The sequence below is a fragment of the Nicotiana tomentosiformis genome, chromosome 12 (genome assembly GCF_000390325.3).
Source record: "Nicotiana tomentosiformis chromosome 12, ASM39032v3, whole genome shotgun sequence".
Classification (NCBI taxonomy): domain Eukaryota; kingdom Viridiplantae; phylum Streptophyta; class Magnoliopsida; order Solanales; family Solanaceae; genus Nicotiana; species Nicotiana tomentosiformis.
The window spans coordinates 13574228-13596872 of record NC_090823.1 but is presented as its reverse complement, the minus strand read 5'-3'; the positions used below and the strand labels follow the sequence as shown (position 1 = coordinate 13596872).

Below are 22645 nucleotides of genomic sequence, written 5' to 3'. Positions count from 1 at the left end.
ATGCCTCGTGTCAGTTGAAGACCCATGAGAAGAACTATCCTATCCATGATCTTGAGTTAGTAGCCATAGGAAAATGGTACACATTTAGGTAGTTGTTGACCAACATCACTCCTAACATATATGAGGAATCAATACGAAGGGTTTAAAGGTGGGATTAGGAATAACGAAACCTTGGTGTGATCTTAGTGAGCGGTAAACTAGTGCCAGCTAGCATAGTTCAGAAGAATACATCTAGTAAATTGTTGTATCTGTTCAGAAGAGAGCTACGACACCTAAAGTACTCATAATCGGTAGAGAATATCTAGTCGAATTTATACGAGGCGTGGCGGGGAGGATTCCGACGATAGGGAAAATCGTAACCCTAGACCTTTCCAATCTTGTCTACAATATTTGCTTTGTTAATATTAAAATTACAGCTTTTAAATACTTTGTTTTTAGTTAGTAACAATCAACTCATTATTCAATATTTCTAAAGGTTGATTACTTGAATTCTTGCGAAATTAGTGGTTGTTATTAGTAGGTTAATTTCATGTGGGATTCGACTCCGGACTTGTAAACCGGATTATATTTTCAATGACCGCTAGACCTCTTAGGAGTCATAGTTGGGCGTGATCAATAACATTGCCAACTGTTACGTTTTATTTTAATTCCTATATAAAAGGAGAAGATGTTGCAGAATGGAGAACTTACGCAATGTAGTCTTCCACAAGGTTAATAAATAAGAAATGCAATTAATCCAAGTCTTAATTCGTTCCTGTTGCTGATTCTTAAGTGGTCCGGAAAGGGTCAAAAATTTATAACGAATAATATGGCCCTTAAAACTTAATTCTTTTCTATGAGTTATTGTGACATATGTTGTCACGTAGAATAGTTATAAAATTTATTCTAATTATTTCCTTGTTCCCATTTCAGAAATGGCTGGACGGTATTGGCTTGAAGTACGCCAAATGGGAGTGGTACTGAAAGTCGAACAAGGAGACAACGTAGAAGAATGCGTCGTCGAATGACCTATCTCAGTAACGATTCAGATTTTGAAATCGTCAAGAATGACGTTCATAGTTCGATACAAAACATCTTTAGGGATGATAAAACTTGGCGTAGGGAAGGGAGAAGAAAATATGAGGAATTTAAAAAGTTAAAGATTGTCACAACCCAATTCCAGGTTGTGATGGCGCCGAACACTGTTATTAGGCAAGCCAATATTGGTCAATTAGTGATTTTCATTTTAAATAAATTAATAAGTAGTTAAGAAAATCCAGAAGGTTACAATCTTTAACATAAATAAGTGGAAGCAACGATTACAAATCGAAATCATGTAAGCCAAAACCAAAAGTCACAAGTCTACTAGTATGTGTGCCAAGACCTGGTGTCACAAGTATGTGAGAAATCTAATAGAATATACAAAACAAATGCTAGCATATTGTTTGAAAGGAAATAGATAGAAAATAAAGCATAAGAGAGACTCCAGCTGCTGCAGAACGGCTTAAAAGGGTAGCTCACCTGGGAATCTCGAGCTGGGAAATCAATCTACGCGCCGGACTGGTGGCCAGATGCACCTGCCTCAAATCATGTACAATCAAGTACAGAAGTGTAGTGTGAGTACATAAAAATATGTACCCAGTAAGTATCTAGTCTAACCTCGAAGAAGTAGTGACGAGGGGTCGACTTCGACACCTACTAGGGCCAACAATATAGTAATGTGTGATTCTAAATAAGCACGATATACATAACTAACAATAAACTCAAAATAAGAAATAACTGAACAGTTCTTCCGTCATATTTAAGAACCCAAACCACTTCCTCCAGCCTTGAAACTTTGGCGTCATTATTTGTATGGGGTTCATTGTGAGATCTATACTGATCACCAGAGTCTGCAGTATCTATTAAAGCAGAAGGATCTTAATTTGCGTCAGCGGAGATGGTTGGAGCTTCTTAAGGACTATGATATCACTATTTTGTACCATCCGGGGAAGGCCAATGTGGTGGCCGATGCTTTGAGTCGCCGAGCAGAGAGTTTGGGGAGTTTAGCATATCTTCCAGCAACAGAGAGACCTTTGGCATTAGATGTTCAGACCTTAGCGGGCCAGCTTGTCAGATTGGATATTTTGGAGCCTAGTCGGGTATTAGCTTATATGGTATCCAAGTCTTCTCTTTATGACCGTATCAGGGAGCGTCAGTATGATGACCCCCACTTGCTCGTTCTTCAGGACAGGGTTCGGAGAGGTGATGCTAGGGATGTGACTATTGGTGATGATGGCATGCTGAGAATGCAGGGCCGGATATGTGTGCCTAATGTAGATGGGCTTCGAGAGTTGATTCTTTAGGAGGCCCACAACTCGCGGTATTCCATCCATCCGGGTGCCGTGAAGATGTACCAGTATTTGAGGCAACACTATTGGTGGAGGAGGATGAAGAAGGATATAGTTGGGTTTGTGGCTCGGTGTCTCAACTGTCAGCAGGTTAAGTATGAGCATCAGAGACCAGGTGGCTTGCTTCAGAGATTAGATATCCCAGAGTGGAAGTGGGAGCGGATCACTATGGGCTTTGTAGTTGGACTCCCACGAATTTCGAGGAAGTTCGACGCTATTTGGGTTATTGTGGATCGGCTGACCAAGTCCGCGCACTTCATCCCAGTTGGTACTACTTACTCTTCAAAGCGGTTGGCTGATATTTACATCCGAGAGATCGTTAGCCTGCATGGTGTCCCAATTTCTATCATTTCAGATAGGGGTACTCAGTTCACATCACAGTTTTGGAGGGTCGTGCAGTGAGAGTTGGGTACTCATGTTAAGTTGAGCACATCTTTTCACCCTCAGACGGACAGGCAGTCCGAGCGCACTATTCAGATATTGGAGGACATGTTGCGTGCTTGTGTCATTGACTTTGGGGGTTCATGGGACCAGTTTCTGCCACTCGTGGAGTTTTCATATAACAATAGTTATCAGTCGAGTATTCAGATGGCTCCGTACGAGGCTTTATATGGGAGGAGGTGTAGATCTCCGGTTGGATGGTTTGAGCCAGGTGAGGCTAGGCTCTTAGGTACAGAATTGGTCCAAGACGCATTAGATAAGGTGAAATTGATTCAGGAGCGGCTTCGCACGGCACAGTCTAGGCAGAAGAGCTACGCGGATAAGAAGATCCGTGATGTGTCTTTTATGGTTGGGGAGAAGTTTTTGCTGAAGGTATCACCCATGAAGGGTGTTATGAGGTTTGGGAAGAGGGGCAAGATGAGCCCCCGGTTCATTGGGCCTTTTGAGGTGCTTCAGAGGATTGGGGAGGTGGCTTATAAGCTTGCCTTGCCACCCAGCTTGTCGAGTGTGCATCCAGTGTTTCATGTTTTAATGCTTCGGAAGTATATTGGAGATCCGTCCCGTATTTTGGATTTCAGCAAGGTTCAGTTGGAGGGTGATATGACTTATGATGTGGAGCTGGTGGCTATTTTGGATCAGCAGGTTCGAAGGTTGAGGTCAAAGGATATAGCTTCAGTGAAGGTGCAATGGAGAGATCAGCCTGTGGAGGAGGCCACCTGGGAGACCGAGCGGGAGATGCGGAGCAGATAGCCACGCCTATTCGAGAGTCCAGGTATGTTTCTACATCCGTTCGAAGACGAACGGATGTTTAAGAGAGGGAGGATGTAACGACCCGACCGGTCGTTCCGAGTGTTATAGCCCTGTTTTCCCCATTTCTACTTCTTTCTATGTTATTCAGCTATCTTATGTTATATCGGGTTAGTTGGTTCGGGAACGGGGTGGTTTCAGAGTAAATTGAGACACTTAGTCTCTTAAGTAGAAACTTAAGTTAGAAAAGTCAACCGGATATTGACCTATGTGTAAACGATCTCGGATTTGAATTTTGATGGTTCTGTTAGCTCCGTTAGGTGATTTTGGACTTAGGAGTGCGTCCGGAATGTGATTTGGAGGTTCGTGGTAGAATTAGGCTTGAATTGGCGAAATTAGAAATTTGGCGATTTCGGTCGGCAGTGAAAAATTTGATATCGGGGTCGGAATGGAATTCCGGAAGTTGGAGTAGGTTCGTAGTGTCATCTATGACGTGTGTGCAAAATTTGAGGTCATTCGGACGTGGTTTGGTTGGTTTCGGCATCTTTTGTCGAATTTGGAAATTTAGAAGTTCTTAGGCTTGAATCCGAGGGTAATTTGGTGTTTGGATGTTGTTTTGAGTGATTCGAAGGTTCGAATAAGTTTGTATGTTGATATAGGACTTGTTGGTATTTTTGGTTGAGGTCCCGAGGGCCTCGGGATAATTTCGGAAGGTTAACGGGAAGTTTGAAGTTGAAAAAATGCAGCTGGTGCTGCTGTTCTGGTGTGGCCGCACCTACAGGTTGGGAACCGTAGGTGCGAGTTTTGCAGGTGCGGAATTTAGTCGCAGGTGCAGGGTTTGGAAGCCTGGAGTTTTATCGCCGAAGCGGATGAGGGGTCGCACCTGTGAAACCGCAGGTGCAAAGAGGTGATCGCAGGTGCGGGTTTTAGGACCTTAAGTGACTTCCGCAGATGCGGGCTTTTGGGCGCAGAAGCGTAGGCTGCATGTGCGCTATCTGGACCGCGGATGCGGTTTTGCAGGCAAAAAGGCATAAATTGAACCCTTCATGAATTTTTGGTCATTCTTCACAATTTCAACTCGGTTTTTGGAGCTTTTGGAGGGTTTTGAAGAGGGAATCAAGGGGATTTCATTCAGGTAAGTTACTTGAGCCTAATACTCGTATATATGGTGATTTTTTCGTTGTTTAATCATTGTAATTAGTAAAAATGAGGGGTTAGGGCTTGGAAATTTTTTAGAGTAATTTAAGGATTTGAAGGACCAAACGATGTCGGATTTTGATGAATTTGGTATGGTTAGACTTGTGAGTGAATGAGCTTTCTAGTTTTGTAAATTTTTTCGAATTTCGAGACGTGGGCCCGGGGGCCAGGTTTAAGCCAATTTTAGATTTTGGTCTAAATTTGAAGTTTTTCTTGTGGAATTCATTCCATTAGCGTATATTGATGGTATTGTATTGATTATGAATAGATTTGGAGTAGTAGGATGCCGAGTCCAGAGGCAAGAGCATTGCAGGATAGAGATTTGACCGGTTAGAGGTAAGTAACGATTGAAAATCTAGTCTTGAGGGTATGAAACCCCGGATTTTGTATCATTCTTCTATTTTGAGGTGACGCACATGCTAGGTGACGGGCGTCTGGGCATGCACCGATGGGGATTTGTAACTTGGTCCATCCCGTAGCAACTGTAAAGTTGCATATTTTGTTGAAACCATATGATACTTATATGTTTTAGAAAGGATTTCTGTAAATTGGGCTGAATGCCACGTTTGGGCCTTGCGTCAATGCTGTTTGGACCCTTAGGGTTGTTTCTTACTGTCCTCTTATTATTTTCGATTGAAAATCTATACTCAGTCATGTTTATACTTGTTTACCGCATAACTCAGTTTTATGACTCTATTTTGATGTATATAAATATTTTGGGCCGAATGCCCTGTTTTACTGAAATGCCTGAGTAGCTTGAGAGGTTTATGACTGAGTGAGGACGAGGGCCTGATTTGTGAGGATGAGTGTGGATCGGGGCTGCCCGCCTGTAGCATACTTTATTATTATGGCACGTGAGTTATCCGTGTAGCACGTGAGTTATCTGTGCAGATTATAGCGCTTGGGCTGAAGGAGCCCCTCCGAAGTCTGTACACACCCCCAGTGAGCGCAGGTACCTATTGAGTGCGAATGCCGAGTGTTGAGTGACTGGGAGGCATGAGTGATTGTGAGGTATTCCCGAATGGCAAGAGTCATTGTGAGGTATGCCCGAGTGGCACGAGTGACTATGAGGTTTTCCCAATGGGCTGTATATGAGTGATGTTTTGCCCGAGGGGTTGTTTATGATTTAATCATTTTTGCTCACCTTTGCATTGAGCCTTTGTTTGAAAAACTGTTGGAAAAATATCTTGAAATGATTTTTACTGGAACCGGGTTTAAACGAGATGATTTGATTCAAACACTGATTTTTAAAGCATGTTGTACTTTACTGAGATTTCATAATATGAACGTTATATGCTTTATTGCTCGTCACTACTGCTCAGTATTTATTTATTGTTGTTACTTACTGAGTTGGCGTACTCACGTTACTCCCTGCACCTTGTGTGTAGATTCAGGTGTAGCTGGACACGGTAGCGATTATTGAGTGTTCTGATTGCAGATTTTTCTTGGGGATAGCAAGGTAGTTGTTTGGCGAACGCAGCCCCTGCTCTTCTCCCTCTTATCTTTCTCTTGTCGTATTTAGCTATTTTCCAGGCTGAGTTAGCCTTGATGTTGTTAGACAGATTGTAGTAGATGCTCATGACTAGTGACACCCTGATGTCGGGCTTTTCCTTCCGCACTTTTATTTTGATTTGAACTCTTTAAATGAAGGTTTTATGTTAAATAGTATTGAAATTATCTTTGAAATGAAAATATCGGTTGGTTTGGAAATGAGTCGGCTTGCCTAGTTCCACGATAGGCGCCATCACGAAAGATCAGGTTTTGGGTCGTGACAGTTATGTCTTTGGAATTGGTTGTGGCCATTGGGTAAATTGTGATATGAATTGATTTTTGTTATGTTGCCGTGATAATATTCCGTGTAAATTGTTGTGTTGTGTAAGTTATTATTTTAAGGATATAAGGGTGGCAGTCCACTGTTGATATTATGTGGGCATAAGGGAGGCATTTCAGTGTTGTTATGTGTTTTGGGATATTGTCTGGGCGGAGCGATAAGGGTGGCTATAGGAGAGATAAGGGTGGCTATAGGAGCGATAAGGGTGGCTATTGATATTGTCGGGGCGGAGAGATAAGGGAGGCTATTATAGAGTGATAAGGGTGGCCATAGGAGAGATAAGGGTGGATATTGTCATGGATGATATGTGATGATGTGGAGCTATTGTGTTAGTAATTTTCATGTGATGTTGGGGTATTCCTTTTGTTTATTTTTATATCTTGTGCAACTTGTCTTGTTGTTTTGGTAAACTTGATAATAGCCTGATTTATGTTGAAATTATGAGCATGTGGCTATTGTCGGGCAGGTAATGTTATATGGGATCGGGTTGCACGCCGCAACGGATATGAAACATGGGCACGAGGTGCTGGGAAAAATATGATAGTTTTATTATTGGCATGTGAACTGTCCGTGCAGCTGTGATATAAAAAGTGGGCACGAGGTGCCGGAAAAATATGATGATTTAATTATGGGCACGAAATGCCGTGAAAATATGAAAGTGGGTTGAGACCCGTATTTACAAAAAATATGAAAAATGGTTGAGACCCGTATTTTTATGATTATGAAATGGGGTGTCACATGGTGACTTTTAATTGAAATAATTATATTCAAAATATTTATTTGGAAGGATTTTTATTCAAAAAGTATTATATGAAAGAATTGCATTTGAAAGATATTTGAGGAAATTATATTTGAAAGATATTTATTGAAAGAATTATATTTGAAAGATATTTATTTGAGGAAATTATATTTGAAAGAGAGTTATTTGGAAGAATTATATGTGAAAGACATTTATTTGAAGGACTTGATTTAATTGGGTGTACTTGTATTTATTATTTGTTGAGCGATATTAGTGGTGTTCTTGTAGCCCTGATGTGCATATCACTGGTTTGATTTGTGTTGCCCTTATTGTTATTTGTTTCCTTATTAGACTAGTGAGTGTCTTGACTGTACCTCGTCTCTACTCCACTGAAATTAGTCTTGACACTTACTGGGTACCGACCGTGGTGTACTCATACTACACTTCTATATATTTTTGTGCAGAGCCAGGTATTGGAGCTATCGGACTCGGATAGAGTTAGAGTGTGATCGTAAGGATTCAAGGTAGAGCTGCTTGGTCATCGCAGACCTTGAAGTCTTTCCATTTTATTGTACTGTTAATTATTAATCAAACAATATTGAGTATTCGATCTTTGAGATCATTTCATGTATTCAGTTAGAGTTCGTGACTCAGTATTACCAGTCTTGGGAGGTTGTTTGTAACTACTTCCGATGTTAGTTTCTACTAAAAATAAAATTGGCTTGAATTGTAATTATAATCGGCTTACTTAGTCTTAGAGACTAAGTGCCATCACGACGTCTGTGGTAGGATTTTGGGTTGTGACAAGTTGGTACCAGAGCCCTAGGTTCATATGTTCTACGAATTACGAACGAGTCTAGTAGAGTCTTGCGGATCGGTGTGGAGACGTCTGTACTTCTCTTCGAGAGACTACAAAACTGTTAGGAAATTTTCATTTCTTTCATTCTTGTCGTGCGAAAATTGTTGAATTTGGAATTTGAGCTTTTGCATCTCTATTATCTCACGAATGGTGAGGACGCGTGCTATCGGGTCAGCTGAGCAGACACCCACACATACTGCTAGGGCTGCAAGAGTTCGAGGCCTAGGTAGAGGCCGAGGAAGGGCACGTGCCGCGACTAGAGCACCTACTTTCTATGGCACAACTTCAGAGGATGCCCAAGGATTTCTAGAAAAGTGTCACCGTATTCCCCGCACCGTGGGTATTGTGGAAGTGAGCGGAGTAGCCTTTACTATATTTCAACTGTCAGGCGCAGCGTATCAGTGGTGGCAAGTTTATGAAGAATGTAGCCCAGCCGATGCAACACCGCCAACTTGGGCTCAATTTTCAGAAATGTTTTTGAAAGAGTTTGTTCCCCAGACACTAAGTGATGCATGGCGCATAGAGCTTGAACGGTTGCGTCAGGGCACTATGACAATGTTAGAATATTCTATCAGGTTCAGTGAGTTGGCCCGTCATGCACCTATCTTGGTACCTACAGTCAGAGAGCGGGTTCGCAGATTCATTAAGGGGTTCGATTATGATCTTAAAAGATGCATGGCTCGAGAGTTGCAAACTGATACTCCATTTCACAAGTAGTGGAGATTGCAACGACGATTGAGGGTGGTCTAGGAGAGGAAAGTGAGTCTAAGGAGGCCAAAAGGTCTCGAAGCTCTGGAGGATTCAGTGGATTTTACTCTTCAGCTATGACCCATTATGGCGGAGGCTCGAGCAGTCAGCCAGCTCAGTCCGCACATCAGATTACTCGGGGTGCTCCAGTAAGTTCTTATAGTGCACCACCAGCACGATATTCATACAGTGGTTATTCCAGTTATCCAGCATAGACTCAGTACGAGTAGCTGCGACCTTAGAGGGGTTGTTATGAGTGTGGTGATACTAGGCATATCATGAGAGATTGTCCCAGACTTAGGAGAGGTGGATTTCACCAGAACACTTAGGCTAAGGGGCCCGATGCAGTTACTACCCCACGTGCACAGCCAGTTAGGGATAGAGGACAGGCGGGTAGAGGGCGCCCTAGAGGGAGAGGCCCAGACCGTTGATATATTTGCTATGGTATGGCTGAGGCTAATACACCAAAGGGTGTCATTACATGTATGATCCTGATCTGTTATAAAGATATTTTCCCTTAATTTAATTCGGTTCTGAATATTGAGGTGAGTCTTCCTATTATGCTCCGCTTATGGGTGAGCTTCATAATTTTATGACCCATTTATATGTTTATCCCTATTGGGAGGGTTGATGATGTTAGCCCGTGTCTATCATTTTTATTTGTGTACACCATTGAGGACTATAAGTCCAAATGTGACTTTTTATTACTAACTACAATAGGTTTCGATGTGATTTCGGAATAATTGAATTCAATTTTATGAATTATATGTCCTACCGGGAAAAGGGTTCATTATGTGTTGAGAAAATTGTTTACCACATTTACTGAAAAGAAGAAAGAAAGGAAATTAAAAATTTCAGTTGGCACAATGTGGTGTTGTTGGGTATTCCTTATGTTTATTTTTATATCTTGTGCAACTTGTCTTGTTGTTTCGATAAACTTGATAATAGCCTGATTTATGTTGAAATTGTGAGCCTGTGGCTATTGCCGGGCCGGTAATGTTATATGGGATCGGGTTGTACGCCGGATATGAAACATGGGCACGAGGTGCCGGAAAAAATATGATGGTTTTATTATTGGCACACGAACTGTCCGTGCAGCTGTGATTTGAAAAGTGGGCACGAGGTGCCGGGAAAATATGATGATTTAATTATGGGCACGAAGTGACGTAGAAATATGAAAGTGGGTTGAGACCCGTATTTACGAAAAATATAAAAAATGGTTGAGACCCGTATTTTTATGATAATGAAATGGGATGTCACATGGTGACTTTTAATTGAAATAATTATATTCAAAATATTTATTTGGAAGGATTTTTATTCAAAAAGTATTATATGAAAGAATTGCGTTTGAAAGATATTTATTTGAGGAAATTATATTTGAAAGAGATTTATTGAAAGAATTATATTTGAAAGATATTTATTTGAGGAAATTATATTTGAAAGAGAGTTATTTGGAAGAATTATATGTGAAAGACATTTATTTGAAGGACTTGAATTAATTGGGTGTACTTGTATTTATTATTTGTTGAGCGATATTAATGGTGTTCTTATTGCCCTGCTGTGCATATCACTGGTTGATTTGTGTTGTTCTTAATGTTATTTGTTTCCTTATTAGACTAGTGAGTGTGTTGATTGTACCTCGTCTCTACTCCACGGAGATTAGTCTTGATACTTACTAGGTGCTGACCGTGGTGTACTCATACTACACTTCTGCATATTTTTATGCAGAGCCAGGTATTGGAGCTATCGGACTCAGACAGAGTTAGAGTGTGATCGTAAGGATTCAAGGTAGAGCTGCTTGGTCGTCGCAGTCCCTTGAAGTCTTTCTATTTTATTGTACTATTAATTATTAATCAAATAGTATTGAGTATTCGATCCTTGAGATCATTTCATGTATTCAGTTAGAGTTCGTGACTCAATATTACCAGTCTTGGGAGGTTATTTGTAACTATTTCCGTTGTTAGTTTCTATTTAAAAAAATTTGGCTTGAATTGTAATTATAATCGGCTTACTTAGTCTTAGAGACTAAGTGTTATCACGACGCCTGTGGTGAAATTTTGGGTCATGACAGATACGATGCATGACATCTTCATAAATCTCCCTGTTACCCTGTATTATAAATCCAAGATACTTGAAACTACCTCTCTTGAGGATGACTTGCGTATCAAGCCTCACCTTCATATCCCCTTCCTGGGTACCGTTGTTGAACTTGCACTCCATGTATCCGTCTTGGTCTTGCTCAACTTGAAACCTCTAGACTCTAGGGTCTGCCTCCAAACCTCCAGTCTCTCGTTAATACCACCCCGCGTCTTGTCAATTAAAACTATGTTATCAGCAAATAATATATACCATGGTACCTCACCTTGAATGTGTCTCGTCAATGCGTCCATCTCCAAGAAAAATATGAATGGACTAAGAGTTGATCCCTGGTGCAACCCCATCATAACCAAAAAGTGTTTTGAGTCTCCTCCCGCTGCCCTAACCTGAGTCTTAGCTTTATCACACATGTCCTTAATCACCCTAATGTAGGCTTCTAGAACCCCTTTAGCCTCCAAGTATCGCCAGAGCACCTCTCTTGGGACTTTGTCATATGCGTCAACTACATCATTTTATTATAATTAAGTGATAAATTATAGTAAAATATATATTAAGTATAAAACATTTACTATATCGTACTTAGGATCGGATCTAGTGCTTCGACAATATTTTAGCTCGAACTTATACAATGAGACCTCTCTATAAAACCATCATTATATAACAGGTATTCCCTATGAAAGCCAAATTTTTTACATAACTGATTTTTATGTTATTATATTATAATATATGTTCACTATAACAACACTTCTCTATCGTAACCTAAAAATATCGAAACAAAGGAGGTTGTTATAGAGAGGTTTGACTCTATTTTCTATGCGGAGTAAGTGGGCATTTGGACATAAGAATTGTAAAATTCCAAAATAGGGGAAAAAAATTTCAAGTAAAAATGGTATTTGAAATTTAGAGTTGTGTTTGGACATGAATATAATTTTGGGTTGTTTTTGAAGTTTTGTGAGTGATTTGAGTGAAAATTTTAAAAAATAACTTTTTGGAGTTTTTCAAATTTTTGAAAATTTCTAAAATGTATCTTCAAGTGAAAATTGAAACATTTATGAACAAATATTGACTTCGGAAAAAAGGTGATTTCTTTTGGAAAAAAGAAAAAATTTTCTTATGTCCAAACGTGCTCTAAGATTCTTATTTAAGAACTCTTGAAATCTTAAAAAGTATTAAATTTGATATACTCAGCAATTACAACTTTATATCTAAAATTGTATCACCATATACGGTCAACCTTCTCTATAACAATATCGTTTATTTCAATATTTTTTGATTTTTATAGTAAATGGTTGTTATACACCTATAACATCATTTGACATTTAAATATTTTGGCTGTTATTGATAAAATTATCCAAACATTAATTATTATTCCTTTTTAATGTTACATATAAAATATATAAAAATTATTCAAATTTAAAATCTCAAAATATATGCATATTTCACTAGTTAAATATTGAAGAAGGCTAATATATTATTAATAAATTCATAACTAAACATATAAAGATTTAAACTCTAAGGCAGATATTTTAAAGTTACCTAAAAAAATAAATTCTTTCAAGATTGATGGAAGAACTTTGTAATTGTAACTTGTTTCGTAGATTTTATTATCTTACTAGCGATATAACGCTTGAATTCGCGAAGATTATGTCCAAAGTTTAGCAAAAAGGTATCCAGGCTTTCCTTTGAAGACAATCTAAGAGCTTAACAATTAAATTTCTTTCTAATTTTTTTTTGGAATTTGTCCAATGAAAAAGATTCAATGTGAAAATCTTCAAATCTTATATCTTATACGAGATATAAACTTTGTTTAATGGACAAGATTGTGCGCATAATTTTGGAATTACTATTAGTAATCTTAAAGATTCTATATGACTGTTATAGATGAGTAATTTTACAAAGAGCGTTCTGCTATAGATATGATTATTACTGCTATAGGTAAAAAATTATTATATAGAGGTAAAATATATTTTAAAAAATAGGATCAGAGGAAACTTGACTTTTATAGTAAATGACTGTTATACAATGATGTTGTTATAGAGATGTCTCACAGTAGTGAAAAGAGAAGATAACATGCAATAATTGATTAGATCAATAAATAAAGATGTAATTACTAAAACATTTAATACTAAAATTTAGGCATCTAACTAGGGAAAACAATACAATGATAAGATCAAGGAATAATAATACTGTTAAACTTCAAATTTGCTAAATTAAAATGTTTTAATGTGTGTAAATATTTATCATTATCCATTTTAGAAGGCTTTTTTTAACGTATTAGAAGGGAGGAGAAAAGACCCAACATAGCCAATAATCGCGGGAGATCATTACTTCCACTCGACATCTACATCAAATTAATTAAGTTAAATTTAAGAGTTAAAATTAAAGCTAAAAATAATATATATTAATTTACTTCGACGCAAAGTTTAATTAAAATATGTCACTTGATACAATGGAAAGAGAGTGTTGGAACAACGAAAAGTTATCTTCGTATGGCCTATGAGTCACGTGTTCGAGCCGTAAAAATAGCCACTAATGCTTACCGTAGGGTAGATTGTCTATGTCACATCCCTTGAACTACGACTCCTACTCGGATCATGCCGATATGATTTGTGCATCGGACTGCCATTGTACAACTGTAATTTGGATGGAGACATCATAGGTTCTTTAAAGAGGCTAATTCTGTAAATACACTAAAAACCGTGTTAACACTGTGAAAAGAAAGGTTTAGCAAAATCAATCACAAATATTAAACCCCCTTAATGTGGTGGGACTCAGATATTTTTTCTATAATAAACACAAGGATCCAAGAAAAAGCAAAAAAAAAAAGGGTCCCAATCACTTAACATAAATAGCTCACTCAACCGTTTAACTTAAAAATAGTATATAATATAAGTATAACTTTGTATAATTAATATATAATTTATGTACTATTTAGAAAAAAGAAATAATAAATTTGGCAAGCTATTTATAAAGATTCTAATTTTTTTTGCTCGGGTACCTATACTATGATCCAACTAATTGAAATTCGCAATGATGCATATTGGTCTATTAAAAGGTTTTCCTTTTATTTTAAGGCTTAAAAACTTGTTTGGAGGATTGTTATGTATTGTTTCATAATATATCGTATAGTATTGTATTGCATTGTATTATATTTTACTGTATTATTTTAAAGTATATAATGATTGGATAGATTGTATTTGTTTGTCGTCGTTTCATGATGCCATGCACCAATAATATGAAGAATAAACTTAGAATATTATAAAGAAAAAGTAAGGTACGAGTTAAAATTGTTATATAAAATTTTAGGATTAAAAATAAAATAGAATTATTTAATAATAAATAAATACAATATGAGAGTAAAAATAAGGTGACGATGCGACCACACAAAATCGATCGTTTCATAATGTGGTACTTTTAATCGTTATATAACAACAAATTTAATAATATGATATAATAAAATTTAAGTAACAATCAAAATAAATATTATATTTAAAGTAATAATACGATACGTAAGAACCATCCAAACAAACTTAAAAGTCAAGTTTTTGATTAAGAATGAAAAGATTTTAATATTTAGCCATTCCATTATAATGCTAGGTGTTATATGCCTAAATTCATTTCATTTGGGGGTTCAATGGTAGAAATCATTCTCTTCTTACCTTTTACCTGACAAATAAATTTACCCAGATGAGTAATGTGAGAAAAAAAGCTCTGATATTTTTAATATTTTCTACAGAGAGAGAATAAAAGCCAAAAGGGACCATATGAAAAGGGAGTATAATAAATTAAAAGAGAAAGAAGACAGCTAGCGAGAGGCACAATTGCACAAGGCCAAGAATCTGAAAATAGGAAAATGACATATAAACAGTTTCTTTCTTAATAGGAGTAGTTATTTTCAATATTAATTTAAGGTTGATTTATATTTGCTCTATCTTTACATATACAGATGTGAAGATATACATACAGAGATATATCTCTTCTTCCTCCACATCTGGGGTTGCTCAAAAACACATTCTTGATCAAGATTCTTACTCAGAAGTGTAAGGGAAATTTTTGAGTATTTCAAGATTTCCTGATATAATTTTATCAGTTTCCTAACATACAGGTACTTTACTGTTACCTTTTTTTTTGGGTCTCTTTTTTTTGTGTGTGTGTGCGCGTGCATTCTTTCATCAGAAAGCTGATCAGTGAGTTTTTTTCTGTTTTTTTTTTGTCTCTGTGTTTGTGTGTGTGTGTGTGTGTGTGTGTTTTAGTGTTAATTTTTTTCATCAGAAAGCTGATTAGTGAGCTTTGTTCTGTTTTTTTTTTTGTGTGTGTGTGTGTGTGTGCGTTTTTCTCATCAGAAAGCTGATTAGTGAGCTTTTTTCTGTTTTTTTTGTGTGCGTCTCTGTGTGTTTTAGTGTTAATTTTTTTCATCAGAAAGCTGATTAGTGAGCTTTGTTCTGTTTTTTTTTGTGTGTGTGTGTGTGTGCATTTTTCTCATCAGAAAGCTGGTTAGTGAGCTTTGTTCTGTTTTTTTTGTGTGTGTGTGTGCATTTTTTTAATCAGATAGCTGATTAGTGAGCTTTATTCTGTTTTTATAGTGTGTGTGTGTGTGTGTGTGTGTGTGTGTGTGTGTGTTTTAGTGTTAATTTTTTTCATCAGAAAGCTGATTAGTGAGCTTTGTTCTGTTTTTTTTTTTTGTGTGTGTGTGTGTGTGTGCGTTTTTCTCATCAGAAAGCTGATTAGTGAGCTTTTTTCTGTTTTTTTTTTGTGTGCGTCTCTGTGTGTTTTAGTGTTAATTTTTTTCATCAGAAAGCTGATTAGTGAGCTTTGTTCTGTTTTTGTGTGTGTGTGTGTGTGCGCATTTTTCTCATCAGAAAGCTGGTTAGTGAGCTTTGTTCTGTTTTTTTTGTGTGTGTGTGTGCATTTTTTTAATCAGATAGCTGATTAGTGAGCTTTATTCTGTTTTTATAGTGTGTGTGTGCATTTTTTTTCATCAGAAAGCTGATTATTGGGTACTGTTCTGTTTCTGTGGTATTTTGGTTTTTATCATTTTTTGTGTCAGATCTTTTCAGATTCATTGCATTGAGTCTTTGCTGTCTCTTTCTCATTTATTACTGCTAATTTTGCTTGTCTTTCAGTATTGAGTTTTCTTTAGTTTTTTTCAACAAGATCTTGGCTCATTAGTTTTCTTGAATTAATATGACTTGTATAGTTCAAGATTTGATCTTTAGATGATTGAATTGTTTAGAAAGGTTGGACCTTTTTCTCACTATCAACTCAACTTCAAACATTTCCTGCTTCTACTGCATTGACTTTTATAGTGCAAGATTTGATCTTTGGATTAATGAATTGTTCATAAAGTTTGAATCTTTTTCTCACTTTCAGCTCATGTAGTGCAAGATTTGATCTTTAGATGAATGATTTGTTCATAAAGATTGAATCTTTTTCTCACTTTCAACACATATAGTTCAAAATTTGATCTTTAGATGTATGATTTGTTCATAAAGATTGAATCTTTTTCTCACTTTCAGCTCAACTTCAAGCACTTCATGCTCCTACTGCTTTTTTTTCTGTGTGTGTGTGTGTGTTCACTTTCGGCAAAACTTATTTGAGTAGTAAAAGTACAGCTGCTTCTTGGTCAACAATTGAAGTAAGGGCAATTTCAACTTATCTTTATTGTACTAGCTTTTACACTGTATTTTCCTTTCTTGTTTTCTTGTGTTTTTTTTCCTTGCATGGTACAAGTTAGGTGCAAATTTTGCCATATTTCGTACTTACATTACTGACTTTAGTGCCCAAGAGGGCCCTCATTTGGACAGCATAATTTGATAAAATTTTGGGCCCTATATCATGTGGAAATTTAAAGATAAAGTGAAGATGTAAATTCTAATATGCTCCCTACTCTCAATCTTAGCAGATCTAATTAAGAGTGGTAATTCTTAGCAAAAAAGAAAAAAAAAATTAAGAGTGGTAATAAATGCCTTCTTTGTAATTAGATCTGGGATTGCAATTCTTTGATAAATGAACCTTGTACCTAGTTTGTTATAGGTATTACTGCTGAATATGTGATTTTTCAGAATTCAATTGTTGTAGTACATTTTTAGTAGTGACTGTTGTATACTTTTTGGCTGACTTCTTCCCAAGTTAAGAATTTATGCTGCATCCTCCTTTGATTTGACATTATCGTTTCTCTTTTTAGTTAAAGCAAGATGCTGAGTATCATATTCTTGACCCCCCAAAAAATGATTGGTATATGTTTCTCTTCCCATTTGCTTGAGTATATATTCTTTCCATACCGTTCTTCTTGATGATCCACTTGAAAGAAACTATCACTTACGTGTTTTGCATCGAGATTTACTAATTGAAGAGGTGGGATGTTTTACGTGGTTGTTTTGCTCGTATGAAGGTAACTGATAAGGATTAGGAAACATGAAGCATAAAGATGGAAAACCATATCAATCAGATAAAAGTTCATGGAAAGTTCCCATGGCATTAACAGTTGTGGTATTGTGTGGGCTTTCTTTTTACCTCGGAGGAATTTTTTGCTCCGAAAAGGAGAGATATGTAGCTGAGGATGTTAGCAAAGTAGTTGAAACTCCCAGTGGAACTGCTACAAGAGCTGTTCAGATCAAAGCGATTTCCTTTCCCGAATGCGGTGCTGATTTTCAGGACTATACTCCATGCACAGATCCAAAGGTATTAATAATTTATAGTCTTCTTATCTTAACTTTAATCTTGGAGATATGATTTTGGTATTACCGTGTGGTCGGGGGCAGATTTGCTGCCCAAAATATCGTGCACGTGAGCCCATGGTCGCTCCACCAAATTACGTATTTTATGTCTATATTTCCTAGAATTGATCTAATATTATTGCTAGCCACCATGCTCCAAAAAAGGTTGTATGATGCACTTGGTTGAATGAGGAGTTATTTGCCCAAAGGAACATGGATCGATTCCCACATAATACTTTCTTTCTTCTCCTTTCTTTAGTGGTGCACCCATGTTCTAGAAATCCTAGATCTGCCTCTGCGTCTGATTTAGTCTATTGTGCTAATGATCTATTTTGATGATATCACAGAGATGGCACAAATATGGTAAACATCGGCTAAGTTTCTTGGAACGCCATTGCCCTCCTAGTTTTGAAAGGCAGGAATGCTTGGTTCCTCCACCAGATGGTTATAAATCGCCAATCAGATGGCCAAAGAGCCGAGATGAATGTTGGTATAGGTAATGCTTCATCTTTTTGAACTTTACTTGTCAATGCTTTGCTGGATTTGTTCATGATCGTTGAACCTTTACTGGTCGGATCTTGCTTCAGGAATGTTCCATATGATTGGATTAACAAACAAAAGTCCAATCAACATTGGCTTAAAAAAGAAGGGGAGAAGTTCCTTTTTCCTGGTGGTGGTACAATGTTTCCCAACGGAGTCGGTAGCTATGTTGATTTGATGCAAGATTTGATTCCACAGATGAAAGATGGGACAATTAGAACTGCCATTGATACTGGATGTGGGGTAAGCGGCTATGCTTTTAGTCTTTGCAGTGGAGCTTTTGTTTCAATATGTGTTGCCAAATATGAAATGAACAACTTCTCCGCCGATTTATGGTTTGTTTCATTGCAGTTTTTACTTGCATTTAGCCTCCAGCTGAAGTTTAAGTGATTGATTCATATCTATGCTTTGTATATGCTGAAGTTTTTTATTACTGATTTTGGTACATTATCACTGTTTGTAATATCTTGCTTCGACAAATTACTAGACAAGAAAAAAGAATTATAACATCAGATCTTTCTCCCAGGAAATTTAGTTGTAGCATGTGATACAGAATTCAAGTAAAACCTAATGCTCGTCTTCATCTTCCTATAGGTGGCAAGCTGGGGAGGCGATTTACTAGATCGTGGTATCTTAACAGTCTCTCTTGCCCCAAGGGACAATCACCAGGCCCAGGTTCAGTTTGCGCTGGAACGTGGAATTCCTGCAATTCTGGGCATCATTTCTACACAGCGTCTTCCTTTCCCTTCAAACTCTTTTGATATGGCTCATTGCTCAAGATGCCTAATTCCGTGGACCGAATTCGGTAAGGTGTATGATGTCTTCTTATCTTTGCATTGCATGGCTTTTCCAAATTCTTAAATAGGGATGTTTGCAAAATTCAGCATCTGCCCCTAGTTCATAGACAAAGCAAGCAAGATATTAGCGGTGATGCTTTTACTAATTTTACCTCATTATTATCAGGTGGAGTTTACCTTCTTGAGATACATCGCATACTCCGTCCTGGTGGTTTTTGGGTCCTCTCTGGCCCACCGGTGAACTATCAACATCGTTGGAGAGGATGGAATACCACCATTGAGGAGCAAAAATCAGATTACGATAAGTTGCAGGAATTGTTAACTTCAATGTGCTTCAAATTATTTAACAAGAAGGACGACATTGCAGTGTGGCAGAAGTTGTCTGACAGTAGCTGCTATAAGAAGCTCGATAATCCCGACAACTATCCAGCAAAATGTGACGATGGTACTGAACCTGATTCAGCGTGGTACACTCCTCTTCGGCCTTGTGTGGTTGTGCCAAATCCAGCTGCTAAGAAACTCAAGTTGGACGCCCTCGCCAAGTGGCCAGAGAGGTTGCATGTTGCTCCGGAACGTGTTTCTGATGTCCGTGGAGGTAGTGCTGGTGCCTTCAAACATGATGATGATAAATGGAAGGTTCGGGCGAAGCACTACAAGAAGTTGCTCCCCGCGATTGGGACCGATAAGATCAGAAATGTAATGGACATGAACACCTTGTATGGAGGTTTCGCTGCCACTGTGATTGATGCTCCAGTATGGGTCATGAATGTGGTTTCATCTTACGCTCCAAATACACTTCCTGTGGTCTACGATAGGGGTCTTATTGGAACAATTCATGACTGGTAACACTGATTTATATGCAAAATCTGAAGCTTAAATTACTGTAGTCGCTCTTTATATTTATGTTTCGTTAAGCTCTTTGTTTGTTGCTCCCTAGGTGTGAGGCTTTCTCAACATATCCTCGGACATATGATCTCCTTCATCTTGATGGTCTCTTCTCTGCTGAAAGTCATAGGTAAAGAAGCATTTACCTCATGTTCAAGTTTCGTGGCTTAATTGCATTTTATCCTGCATCATTACTGGAGCGAATCGTGCTTAACCCCCTTCCAACTAAAAGGCTAAGCATCTATTTTTGGCTAGCGAACTTGTTTTTTCCCCGTCATCAGTTATCTGTTTCGTACAAAAACAACTACGCCTCAGCCGCAAGGTGGTTGGGGTCGGCTGCATGAATCCTCAATATTTAGTACTCCGTACTTAAGGAGTTATATGTATTGTGCAGATGTGAAATGAAGTATGTTCTGCTGGAAATGGATCGTATTTTGCGACCCAACGGATACACAATAATCCGAGAATCCAGCTATTTTGTAGATGCTATTGCTACTATGGCGAAGGGAATGAGATGGAGTTGTCGTAAGGAGGAAACCGAATATGGCGTAGAGAAGGAGAAGGTATTGATTTGCCAAAAGAAGCTCTGGTATTCAAAGCAAAGTTCATGATATGAGAACAGCATATGATAAACAACTGCTGATAAAGTCTCTTTGGAGAGAAAAGTTATATATTTAAGATACCAGCCCATAGGAGATAAGTAAGTCCACACAGCTCATATATATTATATATATTTGTTTTAAAGATCATTACAAATTGAGATTTTGAATTGAAGTATTAATAGCCAAATAACCAATGCTAGTAGTTTAATGGCTTTGTCATACAATATATTCTTTGTAAGGCCCCTAAGTCTTTTGCTCTATGCGCCAGCTGGCTCTCGGGGATTTCTCAGTTATTAAAAAAAGGCACGTCCTCTTTGGTTGTATTCTATTTTTCTTTTCTTTTTTCAAATCCCTCTTAGAGCTGGCTGTGATGTATGTATCTGTTGAAAAGTGAAGACATTGCAGCTATTTGTGTACCTAATTAGATTTGTTCCTTTTTGAAAGTCTCTTTTCAATGGACTATCTAAGCTTAGTGTTTCTTGTTACACTGATTCTAACTCATGAAAAGTGACCAAATAATATATGTATCTTATGTGTTGTGCAAAAACAAAAGTTTTTAGGGCTCGTTTGGTACGAGGGATAAGGGATAATTAATCCCGGAATAAATTTGAGATGAGATGATCCTATGTTTAGTTGGGATAAAATTGCGGTAAAACTAGTTATCTGAGCATTGTAGTGTTATTTTTATCCCTATGAGAGGATGGGATAACAATCCCGGGACAATTAATCCTGGGATAACTTGTGTTCCAACCAAACGACCCCTTGGCCTCTAGGGCCCGGTTATAATAGCATCTTCTATCCTATCCCCACCTGGGCTGGAGGCAGAATTAGAGACAAGGGAATTTAAGGTTAAAAAAAAAGAGAGGCTAAAATATTATAGTGAAAGTCCAATCCATGAGACATTTTTTCTAACTCCCTTTGCTTCTATACTGGAAGTTTTCCTTATATAAATGAGAAAAAACAATCTATGCATATACATAAAAGTTTATTTTTAATATTTATTACTATACAACTTTTTGAAGGGGACCTTAGAGCAACGTAAAGTTATCTCTGTGTGACTTATAGGTTACGAGTTTGTCACTGATGCTTGCATCATGGTAGGCTGCCTACATCACACCTCTTGGGGCGCGAGTCCTTTTCTAGACCTTGTATGAATGCGGGATGCTTTGTGCACCGGACTGCCCTTTTTTTATATAACTTTCTGGCAAGTCGTGGAAGCAGCTGTTAATGCTTGCATTAGGGTAAATTGTCTATCACTTTTAGGATGCGGTCTTTTCCCGGATTCTGCATGAATACGGGATGCCTTATGCACCGGACTGCTAATAACTTTATGATGAAAGGGATTATTACCACTCCAAAGTTGAATTAGTTTGAACCTTGAGATGATAACATTGATGATGATATACTAGGGCTTTAACCTACTGATGATTGACAAATGAGACTTGCTTTAGTTGTTGGAGTTTGGAGTATTGTGGAAATTAAGTAGGAAAAAATCAATTTTGAGATCATTTATGGGTCAAATGTAAGCCACCAAACTCCCCAACCAACTCCTTAAGCTGCTTTAAAACAGAGGAATCGATATCTGAGTTTGTAATGGACCACAGAATGTGCAAAATCCTCCTCATGTTTGGATTTAGGCCATCTCCAACCACATCCATTTTCTTCTCCAAAATGGAGTAAACTCCAAATAGAGTAAAGTTGCTCCAACAATTATTTTATTTTTTACTCCAAAAAAGAATATTTCATTTTATATTCTTCTCTCTCTTCAATATTATATTATTATTTTTTATTTAAATTTTATTTTCTTATTTCGAGTCACCCCAAGAGCAAGATAAGGAGTTCTTGGAAAGAGGGAGTCGGGGGTCTATCGGAAACAGCCTCTCTATTCTAGGGTAGGGGTAAGGTCTGCGTACACACTACCCTCCCCAGACCCCACTAGTGAGATTATACTGGGTGGTTGTTGTATTTCTATTAAAGAAATTCTATTTTTTTTCTTTTTTACATATTCATCACATATAATTTAATACAAAAATTATTTTATACCATAAATTTTTAAATAATATAATTTGTAAGAAAAT

At 37.5% G+C, this 22645-nt stretch overlaps 1 protein-coding gene across 2 annotated transcripts; it reads left to right on the top strand.

The window, feature by feature from the left end:
• The first annotated feature begins 14785 nt into the window (after nucleotides 1-14785).
• On the top strand, nucleotides 14786-20988 carry LOC104111880 (probable methyltransferase PMT20). 2 transcript variants are annotated; one of them, XM_009621676.4, is made up of 9 exons: nucleotides 14844-15132; nucleotides 17212-17261; nucleotides 17419-17708; nucleotides 18091-18239; nucleotides 18331-18526; nucleotides 18878-19088; nucleotides 19247-19922; nucleotides 20018-20095; nucleotides 20360-20988. In XM_009621676.4, the coding sequence occupies exons 3-9, from the start codon at nucleotides 17442-17444 to the stop codon at nucleotides 20574-20576; spliced, it is 1794 nt and encodes a 597-aa protein (XP_009619971.1). In that variant the 5' UTR covers nucleotides 14844-15132; nucleotides 17212-17261; nucleotides 17419-17441; the 3' UTR covers nucleotides 20577-20988. The 2 variants fall into 2 exon arrangements, with proteins under 2 accessions (XP_009619970.1, XP_009619971.1); XM_009621675.4 differs by lacking the exon at nucleotides 17212-17261 and having other exon boundaries at nucleotides 14786-15132.
• Nucleotides 20989-22645: the final 1657 nt, after the last annotated feature.

Coding starts and splice junctions, on each gene's coding strand:
- LOC104111880 (XM_009621675.4), top strand. CDS start 17,442: ATGAAGCATAAAGATGGAAAACCATATCAATCAGATAAAAGTTCATGG. Junction 18,527..18,877: donor CCATTGATACTGGATGTGGG/GTAAGCGGCTAT, acceptor ATCTTCCTATAG/GTGGCAAGCTGGGGAGGCGA. Junction 19,089..19,246: donor AATTCCGTGGACCGAATTCG/GTAAGGTGTATG, acceptor CATTATTATCAG/GTGGAGTTTACCTTCTTGAG.